This window comes from Crocodylus siamensis, chromosome 4 (genome assembly GCF_052110815.1).
Source record: "Crocodylus siamensis isolate JL-2025a chromosome 4, ASM5211081v1, whole genome shotgun sequence".
Lineage (NCBI taxonomy): Eukaryota > Metazoa > Chordata > Crocodylia > Crocodylidae > Crocodylus > Crocodylus siamensis.
In genome coordinates this window covers 210,989,351-211,007,815 of record NC_143398.1, presented here as the reverse complement: position 1 = coordinate 211,007,815, position 18,465 = coordinate 210,989,351, and the positions used below count along the sequence as shown (strand labels likewise).

The following is an 18,465-nucleotide window of genomic DNA, read 5'->3' as shown; positions in this document are numbered from 1 at the left end:
TTCCTGAAGAAACAAATATGGTATTCTATTTTTAAAATAGCCACTATTATAGTCTGCCGACAAGGCCAGCTACAAACCTTTAATATTTATATACTCGTTGAAACAATGCCTTGTTAAACTCTGGGTTCTGGCTGCTTGGCTGGTAGACCTTCTCTCATAATCAGGCTGATGTGAATCAGACTACAAATTGCAACCTACATTTATAGTAGAATTATCATTCTTTTAGTGTGAGCAAGCCAAATAAATATATACTCCTCATAAGCCCTTCCTAGTTGTTCTTTCCCAGTCCAATAAGGAGGGGTACCCTGTTAAGTTGTGGTAGCATTGCAGTCTTTATTGGACTCATAAAGGACTGTGATTTTGCCTTATTGCTTATATAAGTGAATTTTTAAAATATCATTTTAAAGCTAGTTTTGTTTTGTTCTTTTTTCTTCTTTTTACTGTAGTGCTTTCTTTAATATATTAACTTTCCCACATCATCCCACGCTTTGATGGTTTGGCAATTTTCTAGTTCACTTTAAATCAGTTTCCTACAAAATAATACCAACAGTTCAGCAAGTGTCCCAGCTGAATTTTACAATTTATTTATGTTTCTTATGGAAGTGCTCTCACCAAATAGCTATAGCAGCTAATAAAAACCTTCAATTTTAAAGCAAAAGAATATTTAGGAACAGTCACATTAAAACCATGCAGGGGAAAAGGACTACTGATATTGAATTTTGGCTACAAGTCTTCGTTTTCCACTATTTTTTTAATAACAGTAATACATTTTAATTTATAGGTTTCAGGCCAGAATCCTTTTATGTACAAAAATGTGTAAAAAATGTATTGGTTCTCTATGGCTCAGGAATAATCATTAGGATTGTAGGACACTCATTGAACTCAAAGGCTAGTATTCGCTAAGAAAGGTTAGTCCCTACCGTGTGTTAGCCACCATGTAGTAACTAATGTCAGGTGAAACCTTAGTGAAGACTCAGCATTTGTGGTTTTACATGTGCTAGCTGATAAACAGGGATCCTGGTTTTCCCCGATTTAAAAAAAAGAAAATCGCAAGTACTCTGATAAAAAAAAATGAACCTAAAAAAATTCACAAATTCTCTGATTAAAATGAAAGAACCCTCAATTCACCCCCACAGCCCACTCTGGCCCTGCTTGTGCCCCTTGCCCTCTCCAAGCTGCCAGGCTTTGCTCTTCTCACCGCCTACGTGTTGCGCTGTGGCTCTGCATGCACAGGGCATTTAACGGCCACATTATCAGGCAAAAAAAAGCCAATTTCCAATACAGTCAATTTCCTTTATGTTGGTGCCAATCCAATATTGGATCGATGTATCAGTGCACCTCTACTGCATGCAGTGCCCCACTGGACCAGCCCTGCACATGGACTCTGAGGTCAGTCCAGATTGAGCCCGCAAGGTGGCCCCTTATACCAGAGCCAGCAAGCAAGGTTGGTTGGGTGTGGGTACCTCATGCAGTGCATGCCCCTTGCTGGCTCTACATGCGAGCCCCAAGCTGGGGCAGGTGCTTGTGGCACATAACGTGCAGGGCTGGTTTGGGCCACACGTGACTGGGCTTGGTGCATAGGGATGATCTGTGGGTCTGATCTAGCCTGCAGAACAGACAAAAATATCTCTAGTAAATGAACTCTTTACAAAAGTATGTAACGTACTTTGAAAAAAAGGAGGTGCAGAAATGAAATATACTGTTTTATTTTTATTATAAGTGGTTTTAGGTTTGTCCCCATCTCCCCTTCCCTCCAAAAGAGTTAGTCCCTTTAGCTCTATGCAGACACTGTGTTCAGGAGCAATTTTCTCCAGCACAAAATGCACCGGAGTTTATCATATTGTACTAATTGAAGGTGCAAATGCACCCAGTAAGAAATAGCACTCAAAGACTGGGACCTAATGCTGCAGTGGGGCTACCCTGGTGAAGCTTTTTCCAGGACTGCAACAGGGCTTTAGAATAGTAATTCTCAGGCAAAGGAGTTGCAGCAGCCTGGAATGCCATGAGATCCTTTCAAGGGTGCTGTGTGGTGCCATGCACTGTACAAACACCTGAACATGATTCACAGGATAAACTCAGAGCTTTGAAATAGGAATCCATAGTGTCAAAAGCATTCTGACCTGTTCTGATCTTTCTGAGATTTTTATAACAAACAAATTGCTCTATTATTTTTCTGTGGTCAAAAAAAAATTTTAAAAAATGAATGAAAGCTAAGAGCTGGCATTTTCAAAGAGGTGCCTTGAGTCTAACAAGGGGTGCCTTGATTTAAAAAAGTAAGACCACTGCGTTAGACCTGTAAATGCCAGAAAGAAGGGTCATTATAGATGTGCATAGTAATTACATTTTAGCTACATGAAAGAACAAAAACTTTATTTTATCCATTTTCCATTAGTCATAGGTAAAAAAATGCTTCCTCCTTCTTAATACTACAGCAAAGAGGTAGTGGGATCTGTTTTTCCAGACCACTAGAATTCCTGGCTCTGGCATACAAAAATGATAATTAAACTGTGACAGCTTGGGAGGGTAGACCTATGGTCCAGGCCACAGAGTGCACATCCAGACAAGCATGGACATGTGGTATGCGGCACCTCAGACCCATCTGTGGCACCACACACTGCATATGGAGGTGTTCACTGCACTGCTACTTTGCAGTGTGGAGGAGCGATTAGGTTTGACCCCAGGATATGCCAAAATAAATAAAGGGGACAGTACATGTGGCTGCAGTTCACGCTGCCCAAAACTGGAGCCTGGCCAGCCAGAGCCACACTGGGAACTGGAGCTGGAGCTGGACCTGGACTCCAAGCTGGTGACTAGGGGGTGGGGAAAGGGAGGCAGGAGGAGTGGGGAGGGGACCATGGGGGGGGACCCTGCCAGGCCCCATCCCCTACCTGCTCCCCCACCCCTGAGTGCTCTCTGGCTCTCTGGCTGCCCCTTCTTCCCCAGCTCCTAGTCCTTTAAAAAGAAGCCCCCCCCACTCACCAGGTGCTGCTGGATGGGGGAGAGTGCTGATCCCCGCTGCCACACCTTTGCAATGAGTCTCCTGACCCCTGCCAGCTATCCCAGTCCCCCCATGGCTGCCTCACCTGCCCCAGCTCTGGTCCTTTCAGAAAAAAAAACCAAAAAACCCCCAAACCCTAAACTCACCAGCTGCTGCAGTGGCCTCAGGGCTTCTGGGGGCTCATGGCAGAGCCTACCATGCAGTACAGGGCAGTGGGGATCACCCAGTGAGTGCTGGCTTTTTTCTTTGCAAAAAGCTGGGAGCTGAGGCGGGCAGGGCAGCCATGGTGGGGCTGGGGGAGCAGGTGGGAAGACAGAGCCCCCACATGGCATGGGGCAGTGGAGGGGGCACGGGGATTGCCCCCACCAGGTAGCACCTGGTGAGCGTGGGCTTTTTCCCCCCCAAAGAACTGGGAGTTGGAGTGGGCGGGGCAGCTATTGAGAGCAGGGGGGCAGGATGGGACCTGTGTGATTTGGCCGATTCAACAGCAGATTCAGCCAAATCGATTTGGGACAGTGATTCGAATCACTGAACTGTATTACTGTCCCCTGAATCGGTCAAATCCGAATCTAAAGCAAATACTAGCCGCTTTGCACAGGCCTACAAAACAGGGCCTAGATGAGCTTTCCCCACATTTTACCGATCCATTGAGGACTGTGAGCATCCAGAATAATGACAGTTCTGACTAACAAAAAACAACTCCTCCCCCTCAACGGCTGTGCAAAATTTCACTGGCTGTTTCATTCTGACACTGTTTCAACTCATTTTGAGCTCGAAACAGCAAAATTTAAATGAAATGAAGGGCTTCAAAATAGCTTTGGAACTAAATAAGGGCAGTTGAAGTGTTTCAAAAGTTTTGAAATGTTTCGAATTTCAAAGCTCAAGCTGGGCTTTCCTGCAGGGAAACAGAAAGTAAGGAGAGGGAGGGGGGAAGAGGAGAGAAGGACTGCTCTCATATTTACTGTGTAGCTGGCCAGTGGCTGTGATCCTTCCTTGAGGTCCCTTCCAATCCCAGTGCTCTGGGGGAGGGATGGAAAAACAGCATAAAAGGCAGCATTGTTTGAACTGATCTGCTTTCAGCCTTGAGGTCTGACAGTTACTGAGCTATCTTTCAGTAATTCAGGAACATTAGACAATTAAGGGTACTACTAGCATTGATTTGAATGATTTGCCATTTGCTAGCCTAGCAAGTGGGATTCCAAATACCTTTTCCTTTCTTCTAGATTCTTTTATTTTATTACTATATTTATTCTTTTCAATTTTATAATTAATTAGCTATTACACTATAAAATTTATATAGGGGCCAAAGAAAGGGTAGAGGAAAAGGTGTAAGTTTCTCTCCCCCCCTACTACGATGCAGCCTTTTTCCTACAACTAGCAGTGATGAGGCTTCTAGAAGCAGCAAGGAGAGGAGAGCAGTGCCAGCACCACTGCCTGTACCTGAGACTGCATCCCCTCCAAGAGCACCAACCATAACCCCTCCCCACCATGACAACAAGCACCAGCACCAGCATGACAGTCTCCTCCACCCCCATGCTGAGCCTTCCAGTCCCAGAGAAAGAGCTGGAGCTGGATCCAAGTGCCCTAGCAAGGGAAATTCTGGGGAAGAAGAGGGAATCAGCTAAGTTTATACTCTGCACCCTTCAAGTTTCCCCTAAAGCCAGGTCTCCTTTCCCAGAAGGCACTTCAAAGGAGGCTGAGGTAGAAGGTGCGGAGGCAGGTGTCTCAGCTGAGTCTGTTGGTCCTGTTGCTGTGCCTCTGCCTGGTGAGGAGGGGGAAATTGAAGCATCCACACATGCACATGCACCCCAGAAGTGAGTGGGCGGTGTGGTCCAGGGGAGGCACACCTGGGCCATGGGTTAGCGAGGATTTAGTTAGGGAGCTTCTGGAGGGGTTGGACGTATTCAAGTCAGCCGGTCTGGTTGATCTCCACCCTAGAGTTCTAAAGGAACTGGCCGAGGTCATTACAAGTCCCCTGGCACAGCTTTACAAGCACTCGTAGTGCCTGGTGAGGTACCGGAGGACTGGAAGGTGCAACGTGGTTCCCATCAAAAAAGGCAGGAAGGAGGACCCGGGAAACTACAGGTCAGTTAGTCTGACCTCAATCCTAGGCAAGCTATTCGAGAAAATTATGCTGGCACACATCCAGGAGGGGCCAGCAGGGGACTGCATGCTTAGGGGCAACCAACATGGGTTCATCAGTGGCAGGTCCTGTCAGACCAACCTGGTGGCCTTTTACAATCAGATCACCAGATCATTAGATGCAGGGGTAGCAGTGGATATAGTCTTCCTGGACTACTGGAAGGCTTTCAACACTGTCTCTCACCCCGTTCTCATTAAGAAACTGGGGGGCTGTGGTGTAGACACCCACACAGTCAAATGGGTCGCCAACTGGCTGGAGGGCCGCACCCAGAGGGTGGTAGTGGATGGGTCCTTCTCAACCTGGAAGGATGTGGGCAGTGGGGTTCCCCAGGGCTCGGTCCTCGGGCCCGCACTGTTCAACATCTTCATCAGTGATTTGGACGAGGGGGTAAAAAGCACCCTGTTCAAATTTGCTGATGACACTAAGATGTGGGGGAACGTGGGCACATTGGAAGGATGCAACAGGCTACAATCAGACCTAGACAGGTTACAAGGGTGGGCGGACAAGAATAGGATGGGTTTCAACACAGACAAGTGCAAGGTGATGCACCTCGAGAGGAACAACTGGCACCATACCTACAGGTTAGGGAACTCCGCTCTTTTCAGCATGGAGATGGAAAAGGATCTTGGGATCATCATTGACTCTAAGATGAACATGGGCCGGCAGCGTGGGGAGGCAGTTAGGAAGGCCAACCGCACCTTGTCATCCACCGGCACCGCCCCCTTTTCCTTGCTCCTCCTCAGCCTGGCACAAGTGGGAGCATGCCCAAAGGCAAGTCCCCCTCTTGCTCCAAAGCCCCTGACCCCCCAAAGCAGAGGCAGGCCACCCTGGACCAGTGGGGGAAAGGAGGAGGGAAAGGGCAGTGTGTTCCAAAGGTGAGTGAAGTCACTCGGAGCATTGGGGAGATGCTTGCTCTGGATGGCCAGCCCTTTTCCTTAGTTGAGCGGCCAGGGTTCAGGTGGCTCAAGGAACTTGTGGCCCCATCCTACCAAGTGCCCGCACGCACCACCTTCAGCAGTAAAGTGGTACCTTCCCTGCATGAGGCAGGGAGTGCTTGAGGGAGGAGCTGTGCAATGCAGGTCTGCAGGTGCCCTTACACTTCACCTCAGACATCTGGAGCAGCTGGGTGGAGATCACACCTACCTCTCCCTCACAGGGCACTGGTGTAACCAGTCAGACTGTCAGTGGGCTCTCCTTCAAGCCAAGGTGACGATGAGTTCCACACAGCAACAGAGATCATGGGAGTCATGAACCACTTGGTGCAGAGGTGGCTTGTTGGGCAGGATGAACTCACCCGTGGGTTCATGGTCACCAACAATGGGGCCAATATGGTCCAGGCAGTCCATGATGCCAACTTTGTTGGCATCCACTGTGCGGCACACAAGTTGCACCTTGTTGTCAGGAGAGGGACAGGGCTGCTGGTAATGGTGCCAGCACCACCAGCAAGCTCATTTCCAAATGCAGGAAGGTGGCAGGCTACTTCCATTGGAGCATCAATGGGGGCAAGATGCTGTGGGATAAACAAGCAGAGTTGAACATCCCACAGCACAAAATCATGCAGGATGTGGAGACTCAGTGGAACTCCACATACCTGATGCTCGAGAGGCTGGTGGAGCAACAGAAGGCCATCCATGAGATGGTCTTGCTCGGGGGATTGGGATCAGCAAGCCCCTTAACAGAGTTAAATGGGATACTGAGTGGTCCTCAAGCCTTTCCTTGAGGCCAACAAGACCCTCAGCACTGGTAATGCCCTCCTTGGCCAGGTGATCCCCATAGTGAGGGAACTTCAGAGCCAAATAAAGAGCTTCCAGGGAATCAGTGTTCCTGGCTGGAGCAAGCTACTGTCACCAGATGTCCAAGCACTGGTGAGGCAGCTGAAGGAGGGCATTAGGAAATGGCTTGATCCCTTGTAGTCCAGTACAGTCCACCTGGTGGCCATAATGTGTGACCTGAGGGTGAAGGGCAGCCAGGCAGGTAGCACTCAGGCCTTGGTGGCTGCCTATTTCCCTGAGCATGTGGAGCCACTGCTGTGTGACCCCTTGGCCTACTGGGCAAGCCACAGCCAGATGTGGCAGGATCTGGCTATGGTTGCCCAGGAACATCTGTCCTGTCCACTGACCAGTGTTCCAAGCAAGAGGGTGTTCAGTATCATTGGCACTGTAGTGACACCCCCTCTGTACCTGCATGGATCCTGGTTTAGGGGAGCAGCTGGTGTTCCTGAAGGTGAACCACCCACTTCTGGGGTTCCCCAAGCTCCAGGTGCAGATGGACCGAGTGCCACCCTGAGTGTCATTCTGTCCACACCTATTTCCTTTTTTCATTTTTTAAAAACCATTTAATGCCCCGTTCTCAGAGCTGGAGGGGGCACTCATCGCACCACCAGCCAGCAGGGGAGAACATGTCCCTGCTGAGCTCCTGTGACAGGACAAACTTGGAGGTATGAGCTGGGGCTATGGGGAAGGAGGAGGCCCCAGGTCCTCTGCATGACCACTAAAATTGCACTCTGCCAGGGTTAGGGAGGCCTGGTGGGACTGCTGGCAGTGTGGCAGTCCCAGGAAATACCAGGACCAAGAATCCCCCTGGTGAAAGATGGGTAGGAGGTGCCATAACCTCCAGCTACTGCGCACACACAGTCCTGGCTGAGGAAATTCCCTTTCAGCATCAGGCCTGAGAGACTGGTGACAGAATGGGGGTTTTTTTGTGAGAAATGTGCCCCCTCAGGTAGTTGGGTATTCTCGTCTTTGATAGATTCTGGCGTGCAGTTTGTGGCAGGTTTTATGTTTTGAGCTGTAGGAAGTTGGCTTCAGTTCTGGTGATGAGGTTAGGTTAGCAAGGTTCAGTGCTTGTCTGAATTTCCAAACCACTTTTCACAGACGGGCCTATGAACTTCACTTCATCAGCATCCTAGGTACAGAAACTCATGGATTCAATATAGACATTGGATTTATGACACATTACAACCTGCCGGATGTCTGACTCCCCAGGTACCTCTCCACTTTTACCTGCGCTGCTACATCCCCCTCCCCCCCAGCCTGTCCCTCACCCCCCAATGCCTCCATTTCTATTTTCACTGGAGGAGGAGTAAAAAAAAGAAAATACCCCAAGTGGAAGAATAGAGCAAATGACAAGCCCTGTTCCATTTTAAACTTCTTGGACACATGGAAAACAACTGGAGAAAATGTAAACAGCACTTGATTCCATATCTGAGAACAGTGGGTATCAGCAAATAAGCAAGTCAGACAGAAGGTAGCTTTGTTTTGAATAATAGATGCTTCCAAAGCACTGGATGCTTTCTAGCCACGTGTATGGCAGGAGACACGACTGTGGGATTGCTCATTAGATGCCATTGTGCATTATTGCCGGAGTAGAGGGAGCCCAGGGATGCAGATGAATTAGCTCAGGTGAATTTTCATTGGGCAAGAAGCAAGCTCCTGCAGCTGGGAGCTCAACTGAGGGGGCTTATAGACACAGGGGTGCCCCATGCACCCCCAGGCCGGGGGGGGGGGCTGGAAATCACTGGTGCTGTGCTCCCCTTGGCTTGTAGGTTTCATGCACCTCTGCGGCCAGGACCCAGAGTCAGCAGCTGCTAGGGCTGAGACCCCTCAGTTGCAGGACTCCCAACCCCACCTGGACATGGTGCATCCCTACAGCTGGGAGTCCAGTCAGCTGCAGGGGAAACCCTGGTACACATGCAAGTTAATAGAAAACAACTATAAAGTTAGTACACGTTTTCAAGGTCTAACTTTACAGCTCATTGGAGCTTTTCATAGCGCAATAGCTACGTTGCAAAGGTCTTGTGGTCTTATGGTAATTGTACAATTGATCAGTTAATTGCACAATACCTGTAACATGTAGAGGGGGTCTTTGATGCAAGAAAGTAAACCTGTACCTCATATTTGAAGAGTACTGTAATCCATGTAAAAACGAAACATGGAGAGAAATGTTTTAAGTGGGTTTTTTTTTTTTTTTTTTAAAGAAAAAGTGGGAAAGGCAAAACTACAGAAAAATGTGGGTGATATAAGACTGGAGAGCCAATGGAGCCCCTAAAAAAAGCTAATTGAATCTTGTGGAAAAAATTCAGAAATGCTTCCAAGATATCCAGAATTAGTCCCTCACAAAAGTTAGAATTTACCAAGAAATTAAAATCACAAAGTTCATAAATGAAGCTGATGTAAGAGTGAAATGTTGTCAAAAGGCATGCAGAACTCAAAATCAGAGTCCCCAAAAAACTGCCCAGATGCATGTAAAGTCCCAGGTACATGTCTGAGACATGGAAAGAGTTCTGTGAAATGCAACACATTACACTCAGCAAAGTGTGTGCAAACAGCACAACAGCACTGTTAGCTCAGGTGAATTTTCATAGGAGCAATGGACACTGTTGCAATAGAAAATGAATAGGAAAACTGGGTTGAGGGTTTCAATAACGATCTTTGGAGGTGCAGGAACCAACAACTTTGAGAGAAGAAAAGAAGAGAGGGAAGTTTACATAGGAATTTGATCAAATAAGAAGGAGGCTATCACCAGCATATCTACATTAGTAGAGAGGTAAGAAGTAAAAAGATTTGTTGGAGTGGTGAACTAAGCAGAAACATTTGTATCTAGTTTAGATGCTAAATCCAGCAAACTCTGTGTGTTCCTGTCACTCTACAGAAAGAGATGAAAAAAATGGTAGAAGTCCCAATTCTGTGGAACTAAAAGAATAAGAATAAAATTCAGTTCTCCACAGGGAGCTTGAAACTCAAAATTAATTCAGTGTTCTTACTAAAGTGTTGTCTGAATTGGATACCAATGTCTTCTGTATCTCAGGCACTAACAAAAAATAAATAGCAACAATTTTAAAATTATGAGCATAGGTTGGGCCTTAGTCAATGGTAAATTGTTTTGTACGTGTATAGATGAAATGCTACTGTAAGGTAAAAATGACCATCAACCACTTGCCATCATTGCCAAGAGGAGCTTGGCAGTTTCCCTTTTCTCAAGATTCTCTCCTCTCTCCAAGAATGCAGAGATTTTTTTTCCAGTGACAAACATACTATCTGCAAACAAAACACAAACCTAAAAGTAATTTAATAGTTGCAGATTCACTGCACAGAGCACATGATGGAAGTACCGAACAAAGTCCATAGTTAGATTATACCCATGTCAATATGCTTCTAAACCTGTCCAGTCTCAGAGAAAATGTGGACTCTGTGCACCAAAGTTACTGCTCAGAATGCAACCTTGCAGTAATTAGCTATTACTAGGATTGTGGAATCCATGAGCTAGTGTATTCCCTGTACCTATTATCAAATCAAAGAAGAGGACTCAGTTCTAGAAAGGATTTGATCTAAAATGATGATTCCTAAGCTTTTCAGGAAAAATGTCAGTATATAAAAAGTTCATATTGGTATTGAAAAAAATGTAACATTTTAAATAGTGACATCAAAGAGTCTGTTCAGAGTACTGACAAAAATGCAAGCCAAAGCAAGCAAAAGAGCCTATGCTGCTGGCACAAGAAAAATTAGCCCCACAGGGCAATGTGGGCATAGATTCATTTATATTGGCTGAACAAACAAAACAACAAATCTACATAACTGTCTTAAATTATTGTTCTCAGTTTGCTTAGAAGACATTAGTAAAAGATTCTCCAGTGAAACATATGATCATGCATATCAAATGAAACATGTTGTGTGTGCTATATGTAACAAAAATAATGACAGACCACAGTTTAGTATGTAAGAGTTTAAGAAGTTTCAGGAAAGCATGAGTTTGAATTTTAATAGGTCTCCTCTGTTCCTAATCCAAAAGGCTGATGGAAAATAATGTTAAACTGAGGAAAATGTCTGCAGAGTTATACTATACATATCCCTTTGAGATGTTACTGGTGGTATTTTTCCCCAGCAAACTGAAAACAAGTTTCTGTTAGAAACTGATGTCAGAGTCAATGGGGACTCACAGGTACGGAGACTGATGAGCTTTAAAAACCCCCACACAACACACAACAGAGTTTGGGTTCTGAAGACCTAACTCCATTCAATGATTTGTGCATCTCTAGGAAAAAAGTCCCAAACAGAAGTGATGTCACAAGGTGCAGTCCTGCCAAAGAGACTATCACCCACAAAAAATAGGTTTCACCTTCGCTAAATCCCAGAAGAGAAGTAAATAAGGGACACCAAGTCTTTAATTTTACATAAAAGGGTCTCAAAATAGGCAATAATCAGAGCAAATCTAAAACAAGAGAGCTGCAGAACATAGTACAACCAAAACAAATAGGTTTCCCCATCTTCAGACGACATTAATGCTGATATTCTACTGGAATGCCATAGGTCCAAGTAATAGTAAAGGCACTTCAAAGACTAATTAAAACAGCATCAGTATGTTTAGTTATTTTTTTTGTTATTAGTATTTGGAAATGGATGCTCTACTTATGTTAGCTCTTAAGTGAAACTTGTAAAATTTTGGTTTGGAAGGATAGCTGTATTATGGCAACTGTGACTTTAAAGGCTGAGCTTCCAGACAGATGTAGCCCAGGTAAACCCAAGTGTGTGCCCTGATCCCAATCACAATAGAGTGGCAAGAGGTGAGGATGCTGTGGAAGGGATCACTATCACTGTTGCGTGGTTCCCCCTTTCCTCCATAGAGTTAAAGTTAAGAGCCTGTCTAGAGTCTATTTACAATATTTATTAACATATAATATACATAAACATAAAACTAAATATCATATACATATATTTATACAGTGACCATTAACCAGTAACCAAGGTCAAACCCTAACTAACACTGTGGGAAAAAAAAAAACAAAAAAACTAAAACAAAACAAAAACAACAAAAAACCCCCCACTCCCAACCACAATCTCCAGGGAAAACAATATATACACAATAAACCCACAGCGGGGAACCCATACTCAATTAAAGGGTCACACAAAGTATAACAGGTGAAATGTGATTTTACCCCTACAAAGGATCAGTCCCTCTTTCTTTAATGCAGGAAGATAGGCATCAAATGGACCCTTATCCAGTTAGCGGACCTAGTAATCAAAGCAACCAACAGGGTGCTTTTCAGAAATTACTCTGTCCTATGATAGCACTATTTACCCATCACAATAAAATAATTTCAGCAGCATCAACACAATACATTTCAATTACAAAATATAAAGGCGTAGATATAAACAATCTTAATAACATCTATTCCTTAACATAGTCCCTGACCCATGGCAAGAGATGGCCTTTCCTTCGATGGGGTCCCTTGGGGGAGGGACTGCTCACCCAGCCCCTTCTCTGGGGTTTGTCCACCACAAACGTTTTCCCCTGTGGGACCCAAGGGTCCAATGACTCACATTCCCTCAGTGGCAGTGGTCAGGGCGCAGCTTGATGGGGGTCTCCTCCGCGTCTCTGCTGGAGCACCTCTCCAGGCTTCACCTGTGCCACTGCGCTCCTCCCCATCCTGTGCCCTACTCTGGGTACTGAGGACTCAGCTCCTCTCAGCTGCTGTGCTGCCACTGCTGGCTCCTGACTTACCCAATTATTGTGAGCCCTGAGGCCCACGCAGCTAATAGCCCCTATTGTATGGGGCCAATAGATGGATGACACAACAAAATATTTGGGACAACTAAAGAAAAAAAAAACAGGATAGGAGTGTAGTGTAGGTCAAAGTGTGAAAATAAATGTGCCTGAGGGGGACATTGCTGCTGGCTCCTGGGTGCTGGGCCTCACGCCACAGCACTACTATTTTCCCGTGCCCTGGCTTTGGCACTGTTGCCGCTTTTAGGAAAGGTTGGGCCCTTCAGTCTCCAGCCATCTGGCCTCATGCTAGGGGGCTAACCTGAGCAGCTTCCACTGCTTCCTGGCTCCACTTCCTCATGCACCACCCTGCACATTGTGGGACCCGGCTGCTTGCTGGAAGAGGAGACCTGAGCCACTTCACTGCAGCTCCCAAGGCCCTTGCCCCATGTACCACCCCATGCACCAAGTGGCCTGCTGACCCTCCGGGGTTTCAGGCTTGAGCTGCCACTTGCGGCTTCCAAGAGGCTGGGTTCCATGTGCTGAACCATGTACTGTGATGCCCAGCCACCCGTTGGGGTTGCAGGCTTGAACTACCACTTGCGGCTCCCAAAGCCTGGGATCCATGTACCAAACTGCACACTGAGATGGGTCCAAGTGGTCTCACACTGCTACCAGGGCTGGGTCTCAGGCACCACCCCTATGCGCCATCAACAGCCCAAGCAGTCTTGCACTGCTCCCAAGGCTACTGCTCCACTAGCAGCTTCAGGAGTCTTGGGCCTGTTGCCTGCTAGAGGAGAGCTCCCCAGCTTTTCTCAGTCCACTCTTCTTAAGTCTCCCACCACAACTCTCCTCGTCCCAGGCACGCTGCTCTTTATATACTTGTCAGGGCTCCATCCCTGAAGTCTTCCAGACCTGATAGTGTTGCAGTCTACAACCAGGTCTGTGGAGCTCCTCTCCCCCACCCCTCAGAAAAGGGGCAAGGCTTCACTCCTCTTGATGCCTCCTGATTGGTGGATAGGCTCTACCAATCAAACAGCAGACTCTTGAACCTGGGAATCAACCCAAGCTCCAAAAGGTAAGCCTGCTACACAGATAATATCTGCTGTGAACTTCTTGTTATGCACCCCAAGTTGAAGGACACAGAAAAAAATACAATTCTTGCAAGCAACTTATGGACCAAGTGCTAATAGATAGGGAACGGCTTAATTTGCAGTTTAGCAGATTTCACAAAATCCAGGATTGTCCAAGAAATCAACCAAGAAAAACCTTAATAAAAATAAAATGCTGGGTCCCCAGTGGTCCTCGCTGCCAGGGGTGACAAGAAGGGCAGCAGACAAGATGCCAACTACTCCCTCATCCCTTCTTCCCCTGCTTGGGCCTGTACTAATCAGCACAAAGGAGCAGGACCACATGAAGCGCAGCTAGCAATCAAGATGGTGGCTGCCCCTGCATCCCTCCTCCCTGCTAGAACTCTCTGCCAATCAGAGCCAAGGGTCATGGCCTCTTCCAATCAGCATTGACGGTTGGGGCTGCCACCAAATGCCTATGAAATCTGCCCTGGGCACCATGAGTGGGCCACAAAAAACTCTTTGTCTCACTCCAATGTAGATAGGTTCCTACTAAAGGGCTATTGCTTCCCTCACCTAGTGTACAGACTACTACTGTAGCAGGGATTTGTCTTTGCTTCTAGTACTATCTGAGTGGAAGAATGTCCCTGGAATCATTATTTTACACTAAATCCAGTCATGAATTATAGGCTTTATTGCTTGAGATTGGCAGCTGAACAGACACGTGCAAGATCTACTCTCTGAACAGTATGTACTATAGACAGGACTGTTAGAATGAAAAAAGACTAAATATGAAGCAAAGAGTCCTAGAGAGATCTAGCAGATGTTTATTAGTGCGATAAATTTAGAAAGCTACATGACGGAAAAAAACCTAGCATAAAATAATCCAGGATCCTTTATGCTGAACTAAGCAACATGGAAATATCAGTGCTTTTTGTTAACATGAGATAAACATTTGTAAACGCAGTCCTGTGGAAAAGCTCACATAAAAGAAAGCAAAAATACTGACCTACTTCACATCTCTTCATGTTCTCACTACCTCACATTAGCTGTAAGGCTAACAGCTCATCTTCATCCTCATTCATTCAAAACCATCATCCAACTTTCTTACAGAGGGCCTCCCTTTCTCCTCATGTTCCAAGAAACCTGCAAGGAGGTTATTAATGTAATGCAATGTGGAAAAGCAGTTGAATGAAATGGTGTCATGACACTTCAAGTATGGTGCAAACGTCTTCCAAAAAATCTCTGTATCAAGTTATCTTTGATATTTACAGTAGACTTGCAGTGCCATCCCCCCAGTTAGCAAACTTCTGTGCAGATCTACTAAAAAAAAAAAGAGAGAGAGAGAGGAAAAAAAAAGACTGTCTTTGCCTCAGGATAAATGAGAAGAGATTTCAATTATGTCTGTTCTTGACAGTGTCTAGTATGATAGGATCTTGCTGAAGACCAAGTTCCTGGAAAAAGACACAAGGGGAGGGAGACCTTTGAGTATAATTATAATTTGTTAGATGTTAATTAAACCCATACAGATCCAGAGAGGAAAATCTGCAGGAGAAGGTTGGAACAAACTGCCTCCCATGCTGCACTTTCATTCCTGGAGCACCTGAACTTCACAGAAAGCATAGGGGTATAGTGGGATGATGAAGGGCCTAAAGCTATGTAAAGGTAGTTGGTTCTTAAAGGAATAGGCAATTGAAAGCTGAGATGGGGAATGATTGGAGGTGGTGCTCACATATAAAACACAGAAGAGATAGATGCATGTTATTTCATAATTTCTTTATAAGTAATTCCTACTACATTAGAATTTCAGGTTTTCAGAAACACCTTTGATTCATGTATTTTGCCAATAATATTATCTGAGATGCCTCCTTCTAAAGTGTTAGAATTAACAGATGTTTTGCCCTGCCAATTTTTTCTATGCATGCTGTGCCATATTATATTGCAATTCAATGGAATAAAGAGAATTATCAAAGAAGTGCAAGAATTATACTTTGCCATGGTGAATTCTCCATTAATGAAACAGGAAAAAAGCAGTTAACCAGGAAAGTTGGCTGGTTTCTGTAAGCAAAACAAGGGGAGACTGATTTATAGTATATTTTGACTTTTTTCATTGGTTGGCATAGCCACAGAATCTTGTCAGTTCTTGAATATCTGTGCCCCATATTGTCACTGATTATACCCACGTGTAACATATATCAGTGTTTGTACCACATGCCTTGCCTTAAAAACCAACCTCTTTTAGAAATCCAGGGCATTTTGGTGTAGGATCTTTTGATGTACTCATAACCAGCATATTATAAAGAATAAAGAGTTGCCATAGTTAAATCTGAGGGTCCAAATTGTTACCCTGATAAATGAATGACTACAAAACGCAGCATGTATTTACAGCATTGATTAGGATAAGAGAATTGGGAACATTCTAAAACACATGGAGCCCAACAAGGCAATATGCATAACCAATATTTATTGCAACCTTCTACAGAAGCAATTTCCATTTTTATGTGTTCTCTTACAAATGATGCTCTGAAAGAGTTAAGTTACACGGAAAATACAGGTTCAGGATTATACCCATCACAGCTGAAAATAAAGAATTTATGTAGCATTACATAATCAACACATTGGTTTATGGACCCAAGGTACTCTTGGGAGTGTCACAAATCCACATACTGTCACAGAGGGATAGATTTGCATACATGAATTATCTGAAAGAGTCTATTTAATAAAAAGGCACGTTAACACACTCTCTCTTCTTCCCTCCCTCTCTCACACATACAATTCCAACTACAAGGCTAAGAAAACTCAAGAACCAAATTGTTTAAGTAAAGGTCACCAAACTGTCACAAAACTGGCTTAAGAGGCACCTATATTTCTTTGTAAACTTGTGTCTGAAATAGGAGTCTTAAAACCATCCATTTTGGGGGTGGCCTGCCACGAATCAATGTGGAACAAGAACTGAGATTCACTCCAGGATGGCAGGATTCCCGTGGACCACCACTACTCAGCCATAGAAGCTGCTGACATCTCCTCACAGTTAATTTATTCCCAGTTTCTCAGATACATGTTACTAAACTTAAAATAGAATCTGGTTGGTCACTCCCAAATTCCAACCTACCATTCAACCCCTCACTTATAAAGCGTGAGGGTTGCTAAATAAAATACTGGGTTTTGTGCTGTAGTTAATGGTAGATGGGGGTACAACTGAAATGACCACAATCATCTATGAATTATTTAATCCAGTTTTGGACATACATACCCTGTATGAAGCATATATCTGTTCCATCACCACCACCCTGTCCAGTGTCACTCACCAACCCATTTTAATGATCATTTTAACTCACATGTAAGTACTTAGCCATAGTCTCTCTTATCTCTTTTATGCACCAATGTAATAGTGACAAACCTCAAATTGTTTAGAAATTTGATTCAGGTAAGTAGAAGAAACTTCTGGGAAAAAAAGCTTTTGAAAGCCTCTCCCAAATGTGGTCCCTTTTCTTTTTTTAGGGAAGTACCTTAATGACTTTCTCCTTTGTCTCCTTCCGATTGCCCTGTCTTTAGAAAACAGTTTGCTAACTGCATTGCTGCAACAGATGCAAAAAGCAGGGAAAACAAGACATGTGCCTACGGTACCTTATGTGATTTTTCTTTTAAATTTTCCTTTTAGCAACATAGGGCCCTTAGGCTGGACCTGGCCAGCAAAGAGGTGCAATTCAGAGGTGCCCTATGAAACCTTTCCCTTCTACTTTGGGGCCTGCTGCATCTGTGCTTACCCTCACTGCAGAGGGGTTGAGGATCAGCCAAGAGGATAAGCACAGGCAGCTCCAGATTTCCAGGTTGCAGAAGGTGGTGCATTCCAGCAAAGGGCTGCCAACCCTCGATTTAAAGCAAAAAGGAATACTACAACATAAAGACTTTATATCTAATAAACGTGTTTTCCATATCAATCCATCCATAATTTTTCAACAACACACATACATGCATTTATATTGTGTTAATATCACCACAGGACTTAGCTGCATGATGCATAACATGCACATGTGAACACATATGCACACACACACACAGCTAAAAAATAACAGTATGTACTTTTACAGGATCTTCTATAGAGAACCTTGAATTAATATAAATGACAACTCAGTTAAGATAGAAGAAATCTTCATTTTACAGATGTAAACCAAGGCAAACAAAACAAGCTAAATGAAAAGACGCACAAAATCTGTGATACAGCTAGGAACAGAATCTAGACCTCTCAGTTCCCAATTCTGAGCTTTAACCCCCAGACAAAATTTTCTACTCCTCTTTTTTGGGCATCTTTCTCCATTCATGCCATCATTTTTAGAGGGGCAGTGGGGGCGGAGACAGGACCTTTTCATTGCAGAGTATTAGCAGTGTACTCCGTTTAGTGAAGTTACCTGTGGTTTTTAATAACCTCATCTCACATAAATATGACCTGTAATAGATGAGATACAGAAATGGGAAACCATCCCCATGTGTAAGGTGTATGATTAAATACACCAATCTACTACAGATTTTTAAATTCCTAGGTTTGGGTGTTTTTTTAAAAGGCCATTCATGGAACTATATTAGATGTGCCTGTCTTCTATTAATGTTATGTCCTCTGACATCCAGTCAGTGAAAAAAGAAAAAAAAAAGAAAAAAGATGGAGTTAACTTTTTGCAGTGAAGTGAAATTTTGCATGGTATAAGGTGACCCAGTCTAGTTTAACAGAGTACCAAAATATAAGCAAATAAAACATATAATCTTTATACTGGAAACAC

The 18,465-nt window shown here is 44.6% G+C and overlaps 1 protein-coding gene across 4 annotated transcripts in view; it reads right to left on the bottom strand.

Annotated features, from left to right (window-relative positions):
* Positions 1-18,465, bottom strand: part of FIGN (fidgetin, microtubule severing factor) — a 131,871-nt gene that overhangs the window by 70,371 nt on the left and 43,035 nt on the right. The window contains exon 1 of one of the 4 annotated variants that reach the window (XM_090045603.1): positions 14,700-14,826. The exons of the other annotated variants lie outside the window; for them this stretch is intronic. Within the exon in view, the coding sequence (XP_089901729.1) occupies positions 14,700-14,718 (19 nt within the window). The 5' untranslated portion in view covers positions 14,719-14,826. Of the gene's footprint in view, positions 1-14,699; positions 14,827-18,465 lie in introns of those variants that run through there. 4 annotated transcript variants of the gene reach the window in all.